At 46.0% G+C, this 19,849-nt stretch overlaps 1 protein-coding gene across 6 annotated transcripts; it reads right to left on the minus strand.

Annotated features, from left to right (window-relative positions):
* Positions 1 to 4,992: 4,992 nt before the first annotated feature.
* TXNL4A (thioredoxin like 4A) lies at positions 4,993 to 19,528 on the minus strand. Of its 6 annotated transcripts, XM_024133938.3 has the most exons (5): positions 18,974 to 19,051; positions 17,871 to 17,991; positions 16,820 to 16,889; positions 9,351 to 9,454; positions 4,993 to 5,412 (listed from the first exon to the last, which is right to left on the minus strand). In XM_024133938.3, the coding sequence occupies exons 4-5, from the start codon at positions 9,392 to 9,394 to the stop codon at positions 5,241 to 5,243; spliced, it is 216 nt and encodes a 71-aa protein (XP_023989706.1). In that variant the 5' UTR covers positions 9,395 to 9,454; positions 16,820 to 16,889; positions 17,871 to 17,991; positions 18,974 to 19,051; the 3' UTR covers positions 4,993 to 5,240. The 6 variants fall into 6 exon arrangements, with proteins under 6 accessions (XP_023989706.1, XP_023989704.1, XP_028335968.1 ...); XM_024133936.3 differs by lacking the exons at positions 16,820 to 16,889; positions 17,871 to 17,991 and adding an exon at positions 19,435 to 19,528 and having other exon boundaries at positions 18,974 to 19,142; XM_028480167.2 differs by lacking the exons at positions 16,820 to 16,889; positions 17,871 to 17,991 and adding an exon at positions 19,387 to 19,487 and having other exon boundaries at positions 18,974 to 19,142.
* Positions 19,529 to 19,849: the final 321 nt, after the last annotated feature.

Below are 19,849 nucleotides of genomic sequence, written 5' to 3' on the forward strand. Positions count from 1 at the left end.
TTATGAAACTTACGAAAACATAAAGCTTAATAATAAAGGGTTGAATCTATAAGGCAGAACCTCTGGGTGCAGTTGTCTGAAGTTTTAAATTCTCACATTTCACTTCCTTTATTACAATCTCCCCATCTATTACCATAGATTTTTAACTCCCCCCAAATCTCCCTTCAGCCGCTCCGAGCTTGGGCAAGAAAGATCTTTGCAGAACTGAAATTCCATCACCTTACACCTCCTTCCCCAAGCAAAGCCTCCGCAGCTGCCAGCACCCCCCTTCCCCCCAAATCCCACTACACTGTCCCCGCAAGATGAGCCCCACTCCCTCCCACCATGGGGCCTGGCTCCTGAGGTCCCTTCTGGAACGGAGTTACAGGCACACACACGCGCGCGCATACGCACACACACACGCACACACACGCCTAGTTAGCACTTTTTATATCTGATCTCAGCTTGAAAATAACTTCCTCAGAGATTCTTTCCTCGAGCGCCGGTCTGGGTCTGAAGTAATTTTATGGGATCTCTTGCAGACTATCACAGCTGTAATTTTACTTTTATGTGATCATTTGACTGCCTTCGCCACAAGGCAGCAACTGGATTGATTTTGTTCACCCCAGGTGCCCAGATGCTACTCAAACATTTTCTTTGAATTAATGAATTTTGAGAGTTTCAGAATACTTTGCAATCTTTTATATGATGCTTTTTGTCCGTGGAGATGTGTGAGAGCTTGACCACTTTTTGAACAAGAAAACCGGAGGCCAGAGGGAGGGCTGGGGACAACAGCAGTGACTGGAGAAGACGAGCTGTGATGTGGCCCCCAGAGAGCAGGGGAGGTGACGCTGGGCTCCTGGAGGAGCTGCGGTGGTTCTCATAGAACCTTTGATGATAAATGTAAAAATGCCACAGAAGAATGCTACGATCAGATGCGTTTTAAAAGCCATTAATAGGGCTTCCCTGGTGGCGCAGTGGTTGCGCGTCCGCCCGCCGAAGCAGGGGACGGTGGCGCAGTGGTTGCGCGTCCGCCTGCCGATGCAGGGGAACCGGGTTCGCGCCCCGGTCCGGGAGGATCCCACATGCCGCGGAGCGGCTGGGCCCGTGAGCCGTGGCCGCTGGGCCTGCGCGTCCGGAGCCTGTGCTCCGCGACGGGAGAGGCCAGAGCAGAGGGAGGCCCGCGTACCACAAAAATAAATAAATAAAATAAATAAATAAATAAATAAAAGCCATTAATAAAAACAACGTAGGAAAAACAATTCAAAATGATACCCACTTAAAGCAAGTCTTCCAAAATGTCCTGGTCTGATTTTCAAGACCTCAGACTTTCCCAGGCAATGTGGGGAGGTCACAAGAACACCCTGCATTTTAACTGAGCAACCCAAGAAACCAAACTTTCAGTGTGGTTTTCGGAATCATCAGTGATGCGGTTTTCTAGGGTAGTTTTACACAGTAGATGCTTTGATTCCTTTGGTGCCCCGAGGTCCTCATCTCGTCCGGGCTCAGCGCAGGCAGAACAAGGCAGTCAAGACTACAGACCCTTGGACGCCTACACAACAGCCTAGTGCAAACACAGGAGGCTGCTGATTGTTTTACTGTTTCAGATATTGTTCTGAATGTCTTAAAACTATATGAATGGCATCATGCCATAGTATCCTTCTGGACCTGGCTTTTCCATTCAGCAGTTTGAGATTCGCCTGTGTTGATATGTATAGGCCTAGATCAACGTAACTAACTTCAGTGTAATAGTGCTTTGACTGTTTGCCGTTGGTTTCCAAATGATGCTGCAATGAATACTCTTGCATGTCTGCTGTGTGTATGTCAGTCTCTCCAGTGTACCTGATAACTTACTATATTCCTGAATATATTCTGTACCTCCGAGGCTGGTTGCCTCTGTGTCAGCTGCCATGTCTAATTCCTGGACTTTGCATAAAAGCCATCCTGGGAAGGTTGGGAAGCAGAAGTCACTCGATGCCCAGAGAACCAGGGGTATCAGCGTACTCTCTCTACCGGTTAATTCCAACTTGGTTAAAGCAATATGCACAGCAGTGAGGTAAGGTTTGGTGGCCCTGCAGATCTAGGTTTTGGATTCATGTCCTCTGCAACTAGCTGTACCTTCGGGCAGTCTGTGCTTTAGTTTCCTTCTCTGCAGACTATCTACCTGGCAGGTGCTTGGAAGGATTTGGGAAAACGGCTGATAAGTTACTCGGCTCTGGGTGGGGTAGAAAGTGATAAGATACAAGCTCATCATTACAATGGTCAACTTATCGCAATAAGATATAAACTTGGAACGAAGAGCCCAAATCATTATAAATGCAACAATATTGCAGTTACAAGGCACCAGTGAAAAAGAGAGTTATTAAAGTCAAATGTGAATGAACTTATTACAGCTCATAAATAAAACAAATTTACAATAAATATACAGTAAGTTTACAAATGTGAAGGGTAACCTTTTTGCTTGCTTATCTTTTGTTAACAGTTAATAAAGCTTTATCAATGAGAGATATAATTCACATGCCATACAATTCATGCAGTTAAAGCATCCAATTCAATGATTTTTGGTATATTCACAGAAATGTACAACCATCACCACCATCAATTTTGGAACACTTGCATCATCACAAGAAGAAACTCCACCCATCAGCTTATCACTGCCCAATTTCCCCATTCACCCCAGTCTTAAGCAACCACTAATCCACTTTCTGTCTCTGGATTTACCTATTCTGGACGTTTCCTATAAATGGGATCGTGCACTATGTAGTAACTAGCTTCTTTTACTTACCTTGACGTTTGCAAGTTTTGAGCCTATGTCAGTACTTCATTCCTTCTTATGACCGAGTGATTTCCCACCGCATGTATGTACCACGTTGTCCTCACCCCCTCGGCAGTTGATGGACATCTGAGTTGTCTGCCTTCTCTGGCTCTTAGGAATCATGCTGCCAGAAATGCTCGTGTCCAACTCTCTGTGTGGACATGCATGTTCGATTCTCTGAGATGCATACCTAGGAGTGACACCGATGGGTCAAATGGTAATTCTACATTTTACTTTTGGAGGAACTGCCAAACTGTTTTCCAAAGTGACTACACTACTTTACCTTCCCACCAGCAGTGTACGAGGGTCCGATTTCTCCACATCCTTGTCAACACTTGTCATAAGTGACCTTTGAATCTATTCACACCCATTCTAGTGGGTGTGAAGTGGCATCTCCTGGTTTTGATTTGCATTCCCTCAGTGACTAATGATGGTGAGCATCTTTTCAGGTGATTACTGGCTACAGTATTTGTTTTGAGTAAGCGTCGGAAGTATATTATTATTTTTTTAAATAAATTTATTTATTTATTTGTGGCTGCGTTGGGTCTTCGTTGCTGCACGCGGGCTTTCTCTAGTTGCCGCGAGCGGGGGGCTACTCTTTGTTGCGGTGCGCAGGCTTCTCATTGCGGTGGCTTCTCTTGTTGCAGAGCATGGGCTCCAGGTGCGCAGGCTCAGTAGTTGTGGCTCGTGGGCTCAGTAGTTGTGGCTCGCGGGCTGTAGAGCGCAGGCTCAGTAGTTGTGGCGCACGGGCTTAGTTGCTCCAGGGCATGTGGGATCTTCCCGGACCAGGGCTCGAACCCGTGTCCCCTGCATTGGCAGGTGGATTCTTAAGCACTGCGCCACCAGGGAAGTCCCGGGAGTATATTACTGAATGTCTCTTATATGCCAGGTACTTGGGGTCACGTTGACTTTTTTCATTAGCACCTCATTTGATATGGTATTATACTATTTTGTAAATGGGAAAATTAAAGCTGGAGATATTAAACTGCAGATTTACATTTGAATTTTATATCCATTTAATAAAAGTACACTCCTTCGTGTGTGTAGCTTTTTTTTGTATTTGTTGATTTCATTCTTTGGCATGTACTCATGTTTCAACAATGAGTCAATCTGACGAGGCAGTGGGTGTTTTCACACCACGGAGAGCCCACCAGGCACTGTCCTAATTGATCTGCGTGTAGCACACGTCCGACAGCAGACACCATCATCCCCTTCACACGGGAGGAAACGGAGCTCTGGGGGCCGCTCGCCCAAGGTCCTCAGTAACGAGAGCCTGGCTGTGAAACCAGGTGGGGGCTCCAGGGTGTGCCCCCCACAGGCCCCGGGCTGCCTCCACGCCGCGTGCCCCCTCTTTCACCTCAGAGGCTGTGTGCCCTGAGATGTGCCCGTGAAGATCCCAACCAACAGCACGCTGCTGGGATGAGAGACTCAGGAGAGAAACTTGAGATTGCGATGAGGAAACCAGCTACACGGACTGAAGGGTCATGGTTGCTATGGAAAATATGATGCATTGAAGTGCGTTAGATACAATCTTAGGAGGAATGAGAAACACCTCTTACTTTTTATATTTAAAGGGAATCCAAAAATCATTATTGCACTGTTTTTATAACCAGAGAATAAAAGATGATTTTTCCCTTTTCCTGAACTCAAGCCTTTGGTTCCGCTGTGGGTCGAACTGTGGCCCCTGGAAGTTCGCATGTTGGGAATCCTCACCCCAGGACCTCAGAATGTGCCCTTTCTAGAGACGGGGCTGTTGCAGGTGTAACTAGTCGAGATGAGGTCATGCTGGAGCAGGGTGGCCCCCACCCAGTGGGGACACGTGCACATAGACACGCACACGGGGAGAACACCGCGTGAATATGAAGCCTGGGACTGGGGTGAAGCGTCACCGGCCAAGGGGCGCCAGAGATGCCAGAGACCACCAGGGCCGGCAGAGGGGTAGGAACAGACTCCCCGTCAGGCCCGAGGTCCAGCCCTGCCGACACGTGGCTCTGACCCCAGCCTCCGGAACTGTGTCAAGTCACCAGTCTGAGGTCCCTAATTACAGGAGACCCAGGAAACTCAGACAGACTCTCGCTGACAAGTGTGCAAAACACAGCAGCCCCATGGGACCCACACCTGAACCTCACTCAACAGTGAAGAGTTAATTCTTGACTACCAAAATCGCTAATCTATACGCTAATTTTCATAAGAAATGATTTTGACTGTTCCCATCACCATGTATTTTATTTATTTCAGCTACATATTTACAGATATTTGCTGATACAAAAATACAAGGACCAGGCAGACTGAAAGTTGAGGCAATGCCACCCTCACTGCAAAACCCTCCAGCTCCTTGAGCTATGTGTACTTTCCCAAACGCTTTCTCAAAGGCTTTAAATAGTTGAAAATATTTCCACGTGAGAATGACTCCACGGCACCGTGTGCAGCAGGACCGGACGGGGGCTCAGTATCTGTACTTGGTGGAGTAGTCCTTCGGAGACACGACCAGGCCGCGACCCTTCCGCGCCCCCCGGTACACCGTCTCGATGATGTCGATCATCTCCTGCTTGTCTTCCATGGCCCAGTTGATTTTGTTGTTGTTGCCAGTACCCAGGTCAATCATGATGTGCTTGTTCCTGTAGGTTGGGAAAAGGGGGGTCAATGCTCATAAAAATCCTTCTGAAACAGAAGCCCATGAAAAACAGACCTGTGTCTCCCACTGTGAACAAGGACACACACAGTCAAGAGGGTCCACCACCGTTTAGCAGGCTGGAAACCACCTAAATGCTGCGTCAAGAAACACACAGCTCCTTCCGCGCACTCTGGGCTCCCTAAGACAAATAACCTACAGGGCAGTCAGGGCCAAAGGACGCAGCCTCAGTCACCTGGAGAGACACACCGCTTTCCAGAGGGCCGCACTAATTTACCTGCAAAAGGCAACGTATGCGTTTGTCATGGTGTTCTTGTGAGCACTTGGTGTAAATTTTATTGAAAGCCATACTAATTGTGAAACAAATATATTTTGCATTTCTATAATTCTTCATAGACTGACCTTTCAAGACGCTTCTTTCTGAAATGAATTTATACGTGCACTGTATAAAATAAAGACATTAACGCTTGTTGTACCAGCTGCACTGACTTTTATCAATTTAGCTTCCTGTCTCTGCAGGGTTGTGCGTCTGGCCCCCGGGTGCTGTTCCATGGTGCGTGCCCCATCCATCCTGAGGTCACAGCGTGGCCTCCTTCCAGCCAGGGCGAGCTTCCAAAAGGCAGACCATATGCTTCTGTCTTGCTGCAAACACTCACTTCCAGGAACCTGCCGAGTCCACGCACTGACCCAGGAAACCGGGCATCTGGGCCCCGCCACGCTCTCTGCTCAGCACCCGCCACTCCCCAGCCCTCCCCTCATCCTTGCAGGTCCCCCAACGTGCAGCCCGCGCTGCCCTGTGCCCCTGCCTGCGCTTTGCCCCTGCCGGGTGCACGTGCCTCATGCCAACCTTATCCAGCAGCCTTCGAGCACTCCCCATCACCCTGTTGCACTCAGTGTTTGTGCCTCTGTAAATACCTGTTGCAATACTGTGATTTATAGGAAAAATATATACTTGGTCACTCAGAAGAATATATTTATCTGTGGGTGAAGACCCACAGATCCCGGCTCAGAGCTGCCAAAACCTTCGGAATTTCCTGCAATCAGAGCGATGGGATATTCGGACTCTAGTCCTCCGTTCCTGAAGACACTTTAGGGCCATAAAGGTGAAACGGGTGCATAAGCACCCTTCCTGTCACAGTGAGTTTGTTAACGAAGGTGACTCTACATCCCACCAGCAGGGTGTCCAAGAATCGCCTCTTGGCACAGGGAAGCCCGCACGCACACGCACGCACGCGCACACGCACGCACGCGCACACGCACACACGTTGCAGCTGGGCCTGGGAACCCCTTTATCACGGTCCCCTTGCATCTCCCTGGTGCCCTGTGCTAATTCACGCAGCTGTCGCCATCAGATGACGGTCTGTGATAGGAGGAACCCTGTCTTATCTGACTTAATGTCCCAGCACTAGACATAAAAGCCAGCAGGACTCTATACGTATATATACTTGGTGAATAAATTAATTAAAATACTGTTACTACTTGTCTTAGAATCCTGGAATCCTGGGTTGCAGAAACAGTAGAAGGTTTTGTCCCCTTTTCCAAGTGCAGCATCAGTCCTAAACTATCAAAACACACAGTGGCCGCAGCGCCACTCGACTCCTTTCTGCAACCTCCTTCCCCATCAGGGCGGCCCCGCCCAGGTGGGCCCTGCACAGCGCGGTGCCCATGGCCCACCTGGAGGGCTCTGGGAAAACGTGAGGAGCACGGCAGAAAAGGCCGAGATTGCCTTAAACAGCCTGTTAGTGGAAACGTGGGCTTGGAAGGAGGTGGGATGCGTGTCGGGGAGTGGAGGAAAGGGATCCTTGCTGCACAGCGGCAGGATGTCTGTGACGCTCCGAAGTGTTGAGCGTGGATACCAGCCCAGGACACGTAAGCCTTGAAGGTGCCGCCTGGTTTCGTACTGCTTATAGTAAAAGGAGGGAGACAAACCGGAGTAAGATCCGTTAACCCAAAAGATTTCTCAGCCTCTCCAGATGGCAAAAGATGCTGAAATCCGGAAATGGCTGCTGAACTGTTGACACAGAGGCCACACCACCTTCTGCTGAAGCCTAGAAAAGACCTAGGAGTCAGAATGTTCAGTCACAGGACAAGATCTTCCCCCAGGAAGCAGCCATCGGGCAGAGGGCAGCCCCGGTGCCCAGGACAGAAACCTGACTGGCTCAGGCTGAGAGGGACAGAGCACACAGTGAGAGGAGCTGATGCAACCCCAAAATGCTGCTGGCAGGAAGCAGGTTGAAAAATAAACCAGCTGCAAATGCCTTTCATAAAAAAGGCAGAAAAAACTGGGTAGAACCCTCCCGGGGGCAGGCACTGGGCCAGGAGCATCAGAGCCCCCTTCCGATCCCTGACGCCCCCCGGTGAACCCAAACTGCTTCCTATGCCTGTCCCACACTGCGTCCTGGAGAGGGGGCCACAGATAAGGAGCTGTGTCCAGGAGCTGTGCTTAATGGGTCACCTGAGAAGCCTCGTCCACACCCAGTTTTGCACATGGGAGGGATATGAATCTTTGGGAGCCGGAGGGCAGGCTGCAGTAGGCAAAATGCTAAAATAACCCCTGCTATTTCCTGCCCTAATCCCTGGGACTGTGCTATGAGGAGACACCATGCCTCTGATCAGTTACACTACACTGCAAAGGGAATTCTGCAGATGTCCCTAAGGTTACTCATCAGTTGATTTTAAAATAGAGACTCTCCTGGATTATTGGGTGAGTCTAATCCGATCACAAGTGCCCTCTGAAAGCTGAACAGGAAGTTGGGGCAGCTGTACGAAAAGGACTCAACTCACTGCTCAGGGCTTCGAAGACAGAGGGGCCTCTAGGAGCAGAGAGGGGCCCCGGCGGAAACAGACCTCAGACCCCCAATCACCGGGAGATGGATCCAGCCCACAGCCCCCGAGAGCCAAGTGGATTCTTCCCTGACCAACTGCCTACGTGACAGCCCAGCCCGTGACTCCGGCCTTGTGAGACCCCGAGGCACAAGCCACTGAGCCTGCCTGGACTCTGCCCTACAGACCTTGGGCTCATAAATGGTGTTGTTTTCAGCCACCAAGTTTGTTACAGAAGATAGAAACCGAATACACACCCTGCGCACTCCACCCAGACCTTCCTGGACCATTAAGGAGCTCTGCTTCTGCCCGTGGCCTAATGTTTATACTGCTACTTACTAACTTTTGCAATAACAATAAACAGTACGAAATTTTGACAAGTAAAAACAGTATCAAATAGTGATTTCTTTCCAAATTAAACCTCCACAACAGAATTTTTTTTTCACTCACGATGTTACTTAACTTTATTATATAAATACCATCAAAGGTATTTGCGTCTGCGTCAGACTCTTGTGTACCTAACCAGTAGCCACTCCGCGTTTTCCTTTCATGCAAAGCCTGTCAATCATGGGTACAAATTAATTTAAGGCGATTAGGGAAAGTCTATTCCTTGAGCCAATGACTGACTGACTAGGGTACACAACAGAATTTTTCAGCTGATAAAAGATTTTTTACAAGATTTTGTATTTACAAGCCAAGTAACTAAGTACAGGTTTTCCTCTTGGATATCACGAAAGGATGCTAAATAGAGTCATTGATACATTTAAAAAGTGAGTTATTTTAAAGACATTTTTCATCAACAGATTAAATTTAAAGGTATCTTAAATTTCAGTAAGAATGTCTCCCATTTAATAACACTTCCCCTGGGCTCCTGGGCAGTTATTTCAAAAGGGTAATTTGTTACTGAGTAAACGCTAAAACTGGAATTGTTACTTTGAAAATTATTTAAAAGATTGATTGCCTGGTGATACAAACTATATTATGACACGACTGCATAACTGACTTCCTCCTAAATAAAAGAATCTAAAGATATCTCGATCTCATTAAACTTCCAGACCTTCTATTCAATTTAAACAACAACTTTAAGATAAGAGAACATACCTGAAGAAAAACATGACAGTGCACGGATCGTATAACTCATACATTTTGTTGAAGTCGGGTACTTCTGTAATATCCACAAGATAAATAACTGCGAAATTTTTAACCTAAAAGTAAAGGAGATTGGGGGAAAAAAAACTAAAATAACAAATCAACTTTTTATTCTGTAAAAGCACATTCAAAAACAAAAACAGAAGAATTTGTGTATAGCAGGTCAATTTTCAAACTGACTCTGCAACATTTTTTCCCAGTAGAGCTGCCATGTAGGAAATTACTTCAAGAGGATCCGGGTCCTGAGCAACTGTCCATTAACATCTCATGTAATGTTTTTCAGAACAGCAAATTATGAGAATCCTGCAGAAAACGTCCACAGATAGATTATTCACGCTGATCTAGTAATAAGCTATATGAACTTTTCCAATTTGTACTTTCACAGATACTGAATCACACGCATTAAACAACTGCTTTAAAACATGCCTTTGGAATTCAGCCACACACCCCTCTCTTACTGAGGTCTGGACACTTGCACATGCTAACGGCCTAACACCCCAAATCACACTGCCGGCAACTAAGGTTCTTTAATTTCTTCCGTAGCTGCAAGCTCATCAGAGAACATCTGGAAAACCCAGAAAACCATAAATAAAACAACCTTCAACCCCAACACCCAGAGCTGACTGCTGAGAACATACTTTTACTATATTCTTTCCCATTTTTTCTGGTATATATGTTTATACTCTTTTAACAAAATGTGATCATAGAGTGATCACACTACAGGATTTTGCATCCTGCTTTAATTATGAGTATCCTCTTATATGAATCGTATACTTTACGTAAGAGAAAAACAAAAACAAAAGTTTATGGCTACATCACAGTTTACCAAGTGGCTATGCCATTATTCTTACCATTCTTCTGTTATTTTCTTTGACTTTTCATGAATATAAATAATTCAGATTTTCATTGATATCAATTATTCCCATGTGAACATTATTACCCTTAAATTCATATACATACTTCATTATTTCCTAAGGACAAACACCTAAAATAGAATCTTTAGAACAAAAGACATGACATTTTAAAGGCTCCTAGTAAATACTATCTCAATGCCTTTTAGAAAGCTTATACCAATTTATATCATGGGTTGAATTATGTCCTTTCACCCCACAAGAAGATATACTGAAGTCCTGACCCCCTCAGTACTCAGAATGTGACCTGATCTGGAAAAAGGGTGCCTGCAGAGCTCATCAGTGAAGGTCAAACGAGGTCATACTGGAGTCTGACCCCTAATCCAATCTGACTGGTGTTCCTATAGGAAAAGGGCCATGTGAAAACACACCAAGGGAGAAGCCGCATGAACACGGAGGACTGGAGTGACGCACACGTATAAGCCAAGGAGTGCCACAGATCGCGGAAGACGCCAGGAGCTGGAAGGAGCAAGAGGGGATTCTCCCTTGAGGGTTTCAGAGGGAGCACGGCCCTGCTGACACCTTGATTTCGGACTTCTGACCTCCAGGCTGTGAGATAATAAATTTCTGTTGTTTTAATAGCCCGGTTTGTGGTGCTTTGTTGCAGCAGCCCCCGGAAATTCATAGAAAATGCACAACGTTTCTTCATGTAAAACTAACTCTAAAAACCTAACTGTAATTTACAGATGAAATAATATGGTATTTGGGATTTGCTTTCAATACTGCAGCACGAAAAGTGTTTGAGGGGTTAAATGGTACGAGACTGACAAAATATTGGTGATTGCAGTAGGTACAGAGGAGTTCACTGTTCTCTCCCCTTTACTTGGGAATATGAAGAAGTACTTAATACGGAAATTTAAACCACCATCACCCAGAAAAAGGAGGGAAGGAAGTTTACATTTAGTGGGCACTCCTTTTGCAGACAGACCTCGGTGCTGAGGTAGGGGAAGAACAGGTGTCTCTCCCAGCCACCCCACATGCCCCTTTCCTGGTGAAAGGAGAGAACACACCTGCAGAAGGTGGAGAGGGTGAGCGGAGCACCACGTGTTCACGTGGCCACAGTGGACACCGAGGTGGAGGACCGGGCAAGCACAGCCACGCGCTGGCGGAACTGCTTCCTGGCAAAAGTTACCCCGCTGGTTTTTAGGGTTCTGCCTGCATCCAATTTCGCTAAGCAGACATATTTTATTTCTTCCCACATAATAAAACAGATATTATAATTAAAAAGATAGATACTAACATCACAGTATAACCAAACACAAACAAACACACACACACACACACACACACACACACACACACATCTGCCTCCTAAAGCATAAAATGACAATCCAACAAGAGTCCCAGACACCTTTCAATCCAATGAAAGCCAATTGGTTCTGGTTCCTAGAACTTCCAAATCTCCAAGTTAAAGCAGAAATCGACCGGAGAAACCACATTCTCTTAAAAGTTACTAGAATATATCTCAACTAGTTCATGTATGAGGACGTTCAACTATCCCAACTCAATGTCATATAATTTTCACACTAAACGCTGGTTTTGATGTGAGACTTTCTAAAAAGGCCTTATTTTCTTTTGCCTTCAGTGATGAGTAAGAAAACTGTAGCTCATTCAGAAGCAAAAAACAACTGACACTACGGGATTTCATTTTCTCTTCCCCTCCACATAAATCACATCATGGTAAACGTGAAGCCTCACAAGGTCAGAAACCACACCTGCGGTATTTATTGAAAGAATGAACTTTAGAAATAAACTTCTATTTCAAAATTCAGGAAATATAGTATTGTCACTATGGACTTAATTACCTAATCCTGAGTTCAAACAGACCTGCATTAAGAGATGGTCTGGTCCCACTTCTTCCTTAGAGGAGGTGCCCTGACGGGTCCTCCAGCCCCTGCAGCTCTGGGAGGAGAAGGCCCACAGCACCAGCTGGCCTTTCTCTAATTCTGTGACCCTCTCAGCTTCTCTCCTCTGGAAGAGCTTCTCCTAGAGGGGGTTGCACGGATTCTATCATGATGCTTTCTACATGGGCTGAACTACCTCTCCTGAATGTTTCACATCAATTAATGAATCTGCAATTAACCATAACCCTTGTTATTTTTTATATAAAACTGAAATAAGCTAGGTGTCTATGATCTTTTCTCCATTTAAAAAATGTCCATTTTGAAAACATAGAAATGGAATGGAAACATCACTGCTTTGTTTCCAGCCCAGTATTTTTAAAACAAGTTATATAATTTAAAAGTACGTGACAATCAGGAAATTCTCTGGCGGTCCAGTGGTTAGGACTTGGCGCTTTCACTGCCAGGGCCCGAGTTCAATCCCTGGTTGGGGAACTAACATCACACAGCCACGCAGCCCAGCCAAAAAAAAAAAAAGTATATGACAGTCAAATAAAATCTATAGTATATAAGTGCTTTAAAATGAAAAGTAAATGTTTCCCTTGTTTCTGATAGGATGTATTCTTTGTCATAAGGAAAATACAGAACATTTTAGTTGATTTATTATTATTTAGCTTATGGTTTAGAGCACTACCTAACTTTTACAAAAATTTAGACCAGAAGGGTCTAGATATATGTAAATAAAGATTCCCTGAATCCATGAATGTTACTTAATTTTAGAGAATTTTACATAGATTTCACAAAGTAGGATATAAATGTTACATAAAACATTAGAAAATCAAGACATACAGGGTTCTTCAAGGTCATATCATTTGATCAGGCGGGAGATGTGAGTAGAACGAGGTCCTCTGATTCCAGCTCCATTCTGCTCTATCATGCTGACCCTCCCAATTCCTGTCTCCTTCCTTCTCCTGCCCAAACACCAGGAGCCAGCAGAGGACGCGGTGCTAAGTGTGCAGTAAGGCCCCAGTAAGCCTCATTTCATAAATCAGTTTCTCAGCATTCTAAATTTGAAATGATTTTTCATCAGTTCATGTTTGTCTTCTTGACAGCCTCACTTCAGCTGGAATCTTTGGGGTAGGACTGAAGTTCAAAAGAATGGGCCAAATACATAGGATTAAGTTCTTTGGATTCAGAAAGGAAAAAAGAGAAAGTCTCACGTACTGTTTATGAAACTTGTGATGTACAGTTTGCATGTTAGAAGCCTTTTTTTTTTCCTATTCATGCTACTGTTTTTTCCACCCTAAGACAGATAGACAGATAGTTAGATAGATATTGCTCATGTCTTTGCTTCAGGAAGTCAAATATACTCAATAAACATGCTCTCTGGCCTCCCCAACACACACACACACACACGCACGCACACACACACACACACACACACACACACATCTGCCTCCTAAAGCATAAAATGACAATCCAACAAGAGTCCCAGACACCTTTCAAACCAATGAAACCCAATTGGTTCTGGTTCCTAGAACCTCCAAATCTCCAAGTTAAAGCAGAAATCGACCGGAGAAACCACATTCTCTTAAAAGTTACTAGAATATATCTCAACTAGTTCATGTATGAGGACGTTCAACTATCCCAACTCAATGTCATATAATTTTCACACTAAACGCTGGTTTTGATGTGAGACTTTCTAAAAAGGCCTTATTTTCTTTTGCCTTCAGTGATGAGTAAGAAAACTGTAGCTCATTCAGAAGCAAAAAACAACTGACACTACGGGATTTCATTTTCTCTTCCCCTCCACATAAATCACATCATGGTAAACGTGAAGCCTCACAAGGTCAGAAACCACACCTGCGGTATTTATTGAAAGAATGAACTTTAGAAATAAACTTCTATTTCAAAATTCAGGAAATATAGTATTGTCACTATGGACTTAATTACCTAATCCTGAGTTCAAACAGACCTGCATTAAGAGATGGTCTGGTCCCACTTCTTCCTTAGAGGAGGTGCCCTGACGGGTCCTCCAGCCCCTGCAGCTCTGGGAGGAGAAGGCCCACAGCACCAGCTGGCCTTTCTCTAATTCTGTGACCCTCTCAGCTTCTCTCCTCTGGAAGAGCTTCTCCTAGAGGGGGTTGCACGGATTCTATCATGATGCTTTCTACATGGGCTGAACTACCTCTCCTGAATGTTTCACATCAATTAATGAATCTGCAATTAACCATAACCCTTGTTATTTTTTATATAAAACTGAAATAAGCTAGGTGTCTATGATCTTTTCTCCATTTAAAAAATGTCCATTTTGAAAACATAGAAATGGAATGGAAACATCACTGCTTTGTTTCCAGCCCAGTATTTTTAAAACAAGTTATATAATTTAAAAGTACGTGACAATCAGGAAATTCTCTGGCGGTCCAGTGGTTAGGACTTGGCGCTTTCACTGCCAGGGCCCGAGTTCAATCCCTGGTTGGGGAACTAACATCACACAGCCACGCAGCCCAGCCAAAAAAAAAAAAAGTATATGACAGTCAAATAAAATCTATAGTATATAAGTGCTTTAAAATGAAAAGTAAATGTTTCCCTTTCCCCAGACCCACGTTCTCTTGTGAGAAATCTGCATACATTCTGCTTTTCTCCAGCTAATGTCATTAGTATATAAGTGCTTTAAAATGAAAAGTAAATGTTTCCCTTTCCCCAGACCCACATGTTCTCTTGTGAGAAATCTGCATACATTCTGCTTTTCTCCAGCTGATGTCATTAACCAATGTTTCCCCACGTTATTAAAGCTCTTAGGAAATCATTTTTAATGGTCAAATAATATCCCATCCAGGGGAGAAGATGCTCCACTTTAAATCCTAACGCCCCATTTCTGAGCCTGGACAAACTACTCTGTGGCGCCTGCCTCGGGGAGCTGCCGCGAGGACCACGCAGGGAGTCCGTTTCCCACCTATCACCGTGACTGGCCTGCGTGCCGCACACCGGACATTCCGGTCACGAGCATGCTCCCCCTTCACTGGGCATCACGGTTCTTTCCAGTTTTGCTATCGATCACAGCAACAGTCTCAGGGAGCCTAAGGCATGGCTGTCCTTAGGGCTCTTCACCCAATGCCGAGCTGCTTCCCAGGGGCGGTACCAGCTTCACTTCTGCCTGAGTGTTAGATAGGCTTTCAACATACGCCCTAAGAGTTAGACGTTTGATACACCTGAAAAATAACAGTACACTACTTTAACGTGTGCTTCTTTGAAGTTTATTTAACCGTTGGAATTTCCTCTTTTTTTCTAGTTCTGTGCCCATTTATCCACAGGGGTCTTACCTTTTTAAATGGTACTTTAAACTGACCTGCAGGAGTCTACAGTATCTACAATAATATTTTGCCCACTATATTTGCAGTAATGTTAACCAGCTGTGGAATAGTATTTTTTTTTAAATCAAGAACCAGATGTACAAATTTCCCTTCTATTATCAAGTTGTTTTCTAGTATATGTTCTTTTGAGTGTCTAAAATAGTAACTGTCCTTTCCAACCCTGCTGTCACACATTTTACAAGCAGGCTGCTTCTTCGGCAAGTCAGTGATTACGCAGCTCAGTGGTCCTGCACGCTGCCAGGTGCCTCCAGGTTAATGTAACTCGTGCAAATCACCAAGGCTGAAGGCTCTCGGCGCTGCCAACCACCCTTCTGTATAGAGCTCCTCCACTAGCTAAGAACCCACCTAAAATTCTGGAAAAAATGTTCTTGACTGTCAATTGGCACTAGGTATTTTTTGTCCGTTCGTTTGTTTGTTTTTTTGCGGTACGCGGGCCTCTCACCGTCGCGGCCTCTCCCGTTGCGGGGCACAGGCTCCGGACGCGCAGGCGCAGCGGCCGCGGCTCACGGGCCCAGCCGCCCCGCGGCACGTGGGATCCTCCCGGACCGGGGCGCGAACCCGCGTCCCCTGCATCGGCTGGCGGACTCTCAACCACTGCGCCACCAGGGAAGCCCTGCACTATGTATTTTTGAAGCGTCAATTTTTACATTTTTAGATAGTTCACTTCAAAGCCATCAAAAAACTGCATGATAACTTCATTTTCTCAAATTACTGTTTGCCCTGACTGGCTGTTGGTTCCTATGAGATTCCTCACTTGAGCATAAATTTCTGCTGATTCAACCTACTTTATCTCATGCTTAAGAATGACCCCTCGAAGTCTTTCCTAAGTAGTTCCAGGAATACATTTACCTTATGTACAATCTAATTAGCACATATGGCTATGAGATAGTATCACTGAGGTTTTGCATATTTTAAACTCTATCTGTATGAGCTTTTTAAACAGACCAAAATTAAACATCCCACTTATTCTTACATATGATGGGATTTAGAAACAGTGAGCTGTGGCAAAGTACGTTCCTACAAAACGGCAAGACAGCTCAGAAGTACACAAAATAGTCTCACTTCGAAGCTGTGCGTAAAATCACCCACTAAACAGGAACCTTTATTTTGGTTATCGCTCTACCAAACTCCAGGCAATCTGTCAAATCTTTAAACACATCTCTATGTTTTCGGTACGGCTCAAAACGAGCGCAGCATGCGACGGGGCTGGAGCTACCAAGCAGCGAGTCGGTGAGCCCCGTTCCAGGAGGGACAGTGCGGTCAAGTCCAGCCTCAGCACTGGGACTCTTACTCACTTTAACACAGCTGGGTTATCCAAACAGGGCTCGCAACAAGACGAGGAAGATCCCCCATTATCTGCCGTTTCTGCAGAGGGAGATAGACAGTTAAATTGTTCTTTATACTAAAACCTTAAATTTCAAAAATTCCTGTTGTGCTTCCCCGAAAAGGGCTTCCAGAATTATAGACTCATATTCTGCCCTTATACAAAGTAGAAAATAAAACATCAATAGTCTTGTAATGCATTTCAAGCTTGCATTCTGAATAACTATACTATAATATAGTATTGAAAGTTTATTAAAATAGAAATCCAAGTTTTGGACAAAAGACATGGAAGAACTTAAAAGACCAAAGAAAAGCACTCAAAGTGAGCCCAGTTAAACTGTACCAAAAGAGCACGTCTGCTAGTACTACAGCGATTTGGTCTCTGACTGATACATAGGGATTAGAAAAGAACAGTTCTGGTAAAAGTCCCTAAAAACGTAAACTGACACAAAATCTGCCTCCTAGCTAAGAGTATCTTGCTGAGTTTTGCCCAGATACGAAGAGCAAACAACCCTCACGCCTCTGCCACCCTAGCCTCGTGCTGGGGACAACCAGGTCTGGGCGTCCCCTGGTGCGGAACCCAGAACACACACCTAAGTCACTTCAGACTCAACGCAGCAGTGATTCGCTTCTTGAACAGTGTCTTTGTCCATCTCCACTGAAGTCTGCGTCTCTGCCCTTGACTACTGTAGCTTAAGCCATGCAGACATGACTCCCTGACACCACCTCACTCGTGACCTCTGACGGGACTGGGAGGACCCCTGGGGGAGAATCCTGCTCTCCTGAGTTCCCCAGGCATCTCCTGAAGCTCCCTCAATGTCTTGGCACCCAAGAGGAAGAAGAGGGGAATGGCTATAATCACAGCACTCCTACTCTGACCCTGACCTCGTTGAGGGGATTCTGAAAGTCCTGTCAGAATTCCCTGGGGAACTTCTTTAAAAAGCCGTTTCTGGACCTCGCCCCAGACCTGCAGAATCAGGATCTCTGAGATGCACTTCGGTAAGTATTCCAAGCGATACTTACGCTGACAGACACAGAAGGACGGTCCGTAATGTTCACAAGGTCACCTCCCCCAACTCTGCGGGTCCCACCAAATAGGAGATAGTGAAAATTACCGATGGCAGGTCAGATCATTTTTCCTTTCCTAAATACAAAATATATCCTTACAACTGTTACTCTTTACTCAAAGGCGTTATTTTAACCCAGCCCATATTAGCATATCCTACTCCTGTGAAAGAAAAGATGGCTTCAATGTTTCTTACTTTTACTCTTCATTAAAATAAATAACCTCTCAAATTATTATGGAATATTAATAAGTTAAATATTGTATTAACATCCTTTTGCCCTATTGCTACACCTGCAAAAATCTAAATCAAAGTTATCTTAGAATCCCTATGAGACAATTATAGAAAAAGAATTAAGCCCTGGTTATTCAACAGTGCCCTACAATCGCACTTTATTGTCAGCAAACAAAGGCCACAGACAATCCAGTGTACTAAATTTAAGAATTAGGAAAATTAGCTCTAACAAGTATAGTTCTACTTTCTCCCAATGTTTCCTGCACTTAAGTCACTCTAAGCTATAAATCGAGTCACTTAAAAGAGCACCGGTGGGGTAAAGAACCGACCCAAAGAAAAAGAACGGGATTTACTATGCTATCAACATAAATGTTCTGCTTTATAAACGCAACAAATAAACACGGTACCAAAAAAAGGACAATCCTTTTAAACTAAGCTATTCAAAGTAAGCTCCTACGCTCCCGCCCAAGTCTGCAAACGTGTTTTGCTCTGGGCACTACAGATGTAAATTTTTGAAAACACCCTCTCAGTTAAAAACCCTGTAAGTTAATAGCAATTATGAACTTCTTTAGGGGGGAGAGATCGTGAACTTCTTAAAAATTTGAAAATCTATGGAAAATTCTCCCAGAAAAGAACATTAAGCTATTCTGACCAATTTCAGGAGCCCATCCTCACATCCCAAGGGAAGACTGTCCGTTTGTGAATCCTCTACTACTTCTCTTCCACCGGTGAACGTGCCGCACTTTTAAATCTTACCGGCAAAGCAATCCAACACGATGAAATGACCAAACGGAAGGCGGGACGCGCTGTGAGGCGGGGCTGCGTTACCTTTTCAGCTATGCTGTACAGAACCTCGTCCATCTTCATACAAGTAGGGTCCCAGTCGTGTCCAAACCTAATGACGACCACGCGGTCTTCTTCCGAGAGGATGGCCTGATCCACTTGCCAGCCATTGTGCAGGTGCGGGAGCATGTACGACATCTTGGGGCCGACGGGTCTGCGGGAGGGAACCACCGGCCAGCTCCTCCCAGCTCCAGCGCGGCGCACTCACGGGGCCCCCACCCCACGGAGCCTCACCCCGCGGGGACCCCACCCCACGGGGGCTCACCCCGCCGGGCAGTCGGTGCGCTGCCGGGAAGGCCAGGCCCGCGTCCGCCTCGTCCCCAGACCCCGACCCCACCAACGGATCGCCTCCGCCCCGCGGCCCAGAACCCACGGCGAAGGGACCCTTGGGATCGTACACCCACGCCTCCCTCGCCGCCCGCTCCGGCCCCCGGCCCGGCACGCACACTGGGCCCTGCGGCTCAGCGTTCCTTCCGGGCGTGGACGCGCGCCCGCAGTGCGTGCGCGCCGGCGAGTGCGTGCGCGCGCCCAGGGCCGGGGCCTGGGGGCCGACTGGGCGCCGCAGTGTTGGGCGCGGCTGGGAGGGCCTTACAGTGAGCGGCTCGGGGGGCGGTTCGGCTGGGTAGGGCTGCTCCAGACCTGCTGCCTCTCCGGTCAGTCCATCGGAATCGGAGCTCTTACAGTGCCACCGGGGCCCGGGGTGGACGGACCGGCCCGCCGGGACCCCGGGCTGGACGGAGAGGATGGCATCGCTGAGGAAGGGCTCGTCCCCTTTTACCCCCAGACGAAGTCCCCCAGATTAATCATTTTGGGGCGGTCACGCTTTCCAGACGTAAACACAGTTGCTTTACTTGTCAAAAG

Source organism: Physeter macrocephalus, chromosome 19 (assembly GCF_002837175.3).
Source record: "Physeter macrocephalus isolate SW-GA chromosome 19, ASM283717v5, whole genome shotgun sequence".
In the NCBI taxonomy this organism is placed as follows: Eukaryota; Metazoa; Chordata; class Mammalia; order Artiodactyla; family Physeteridae; genus Physeter; species Physeter macrocephalus.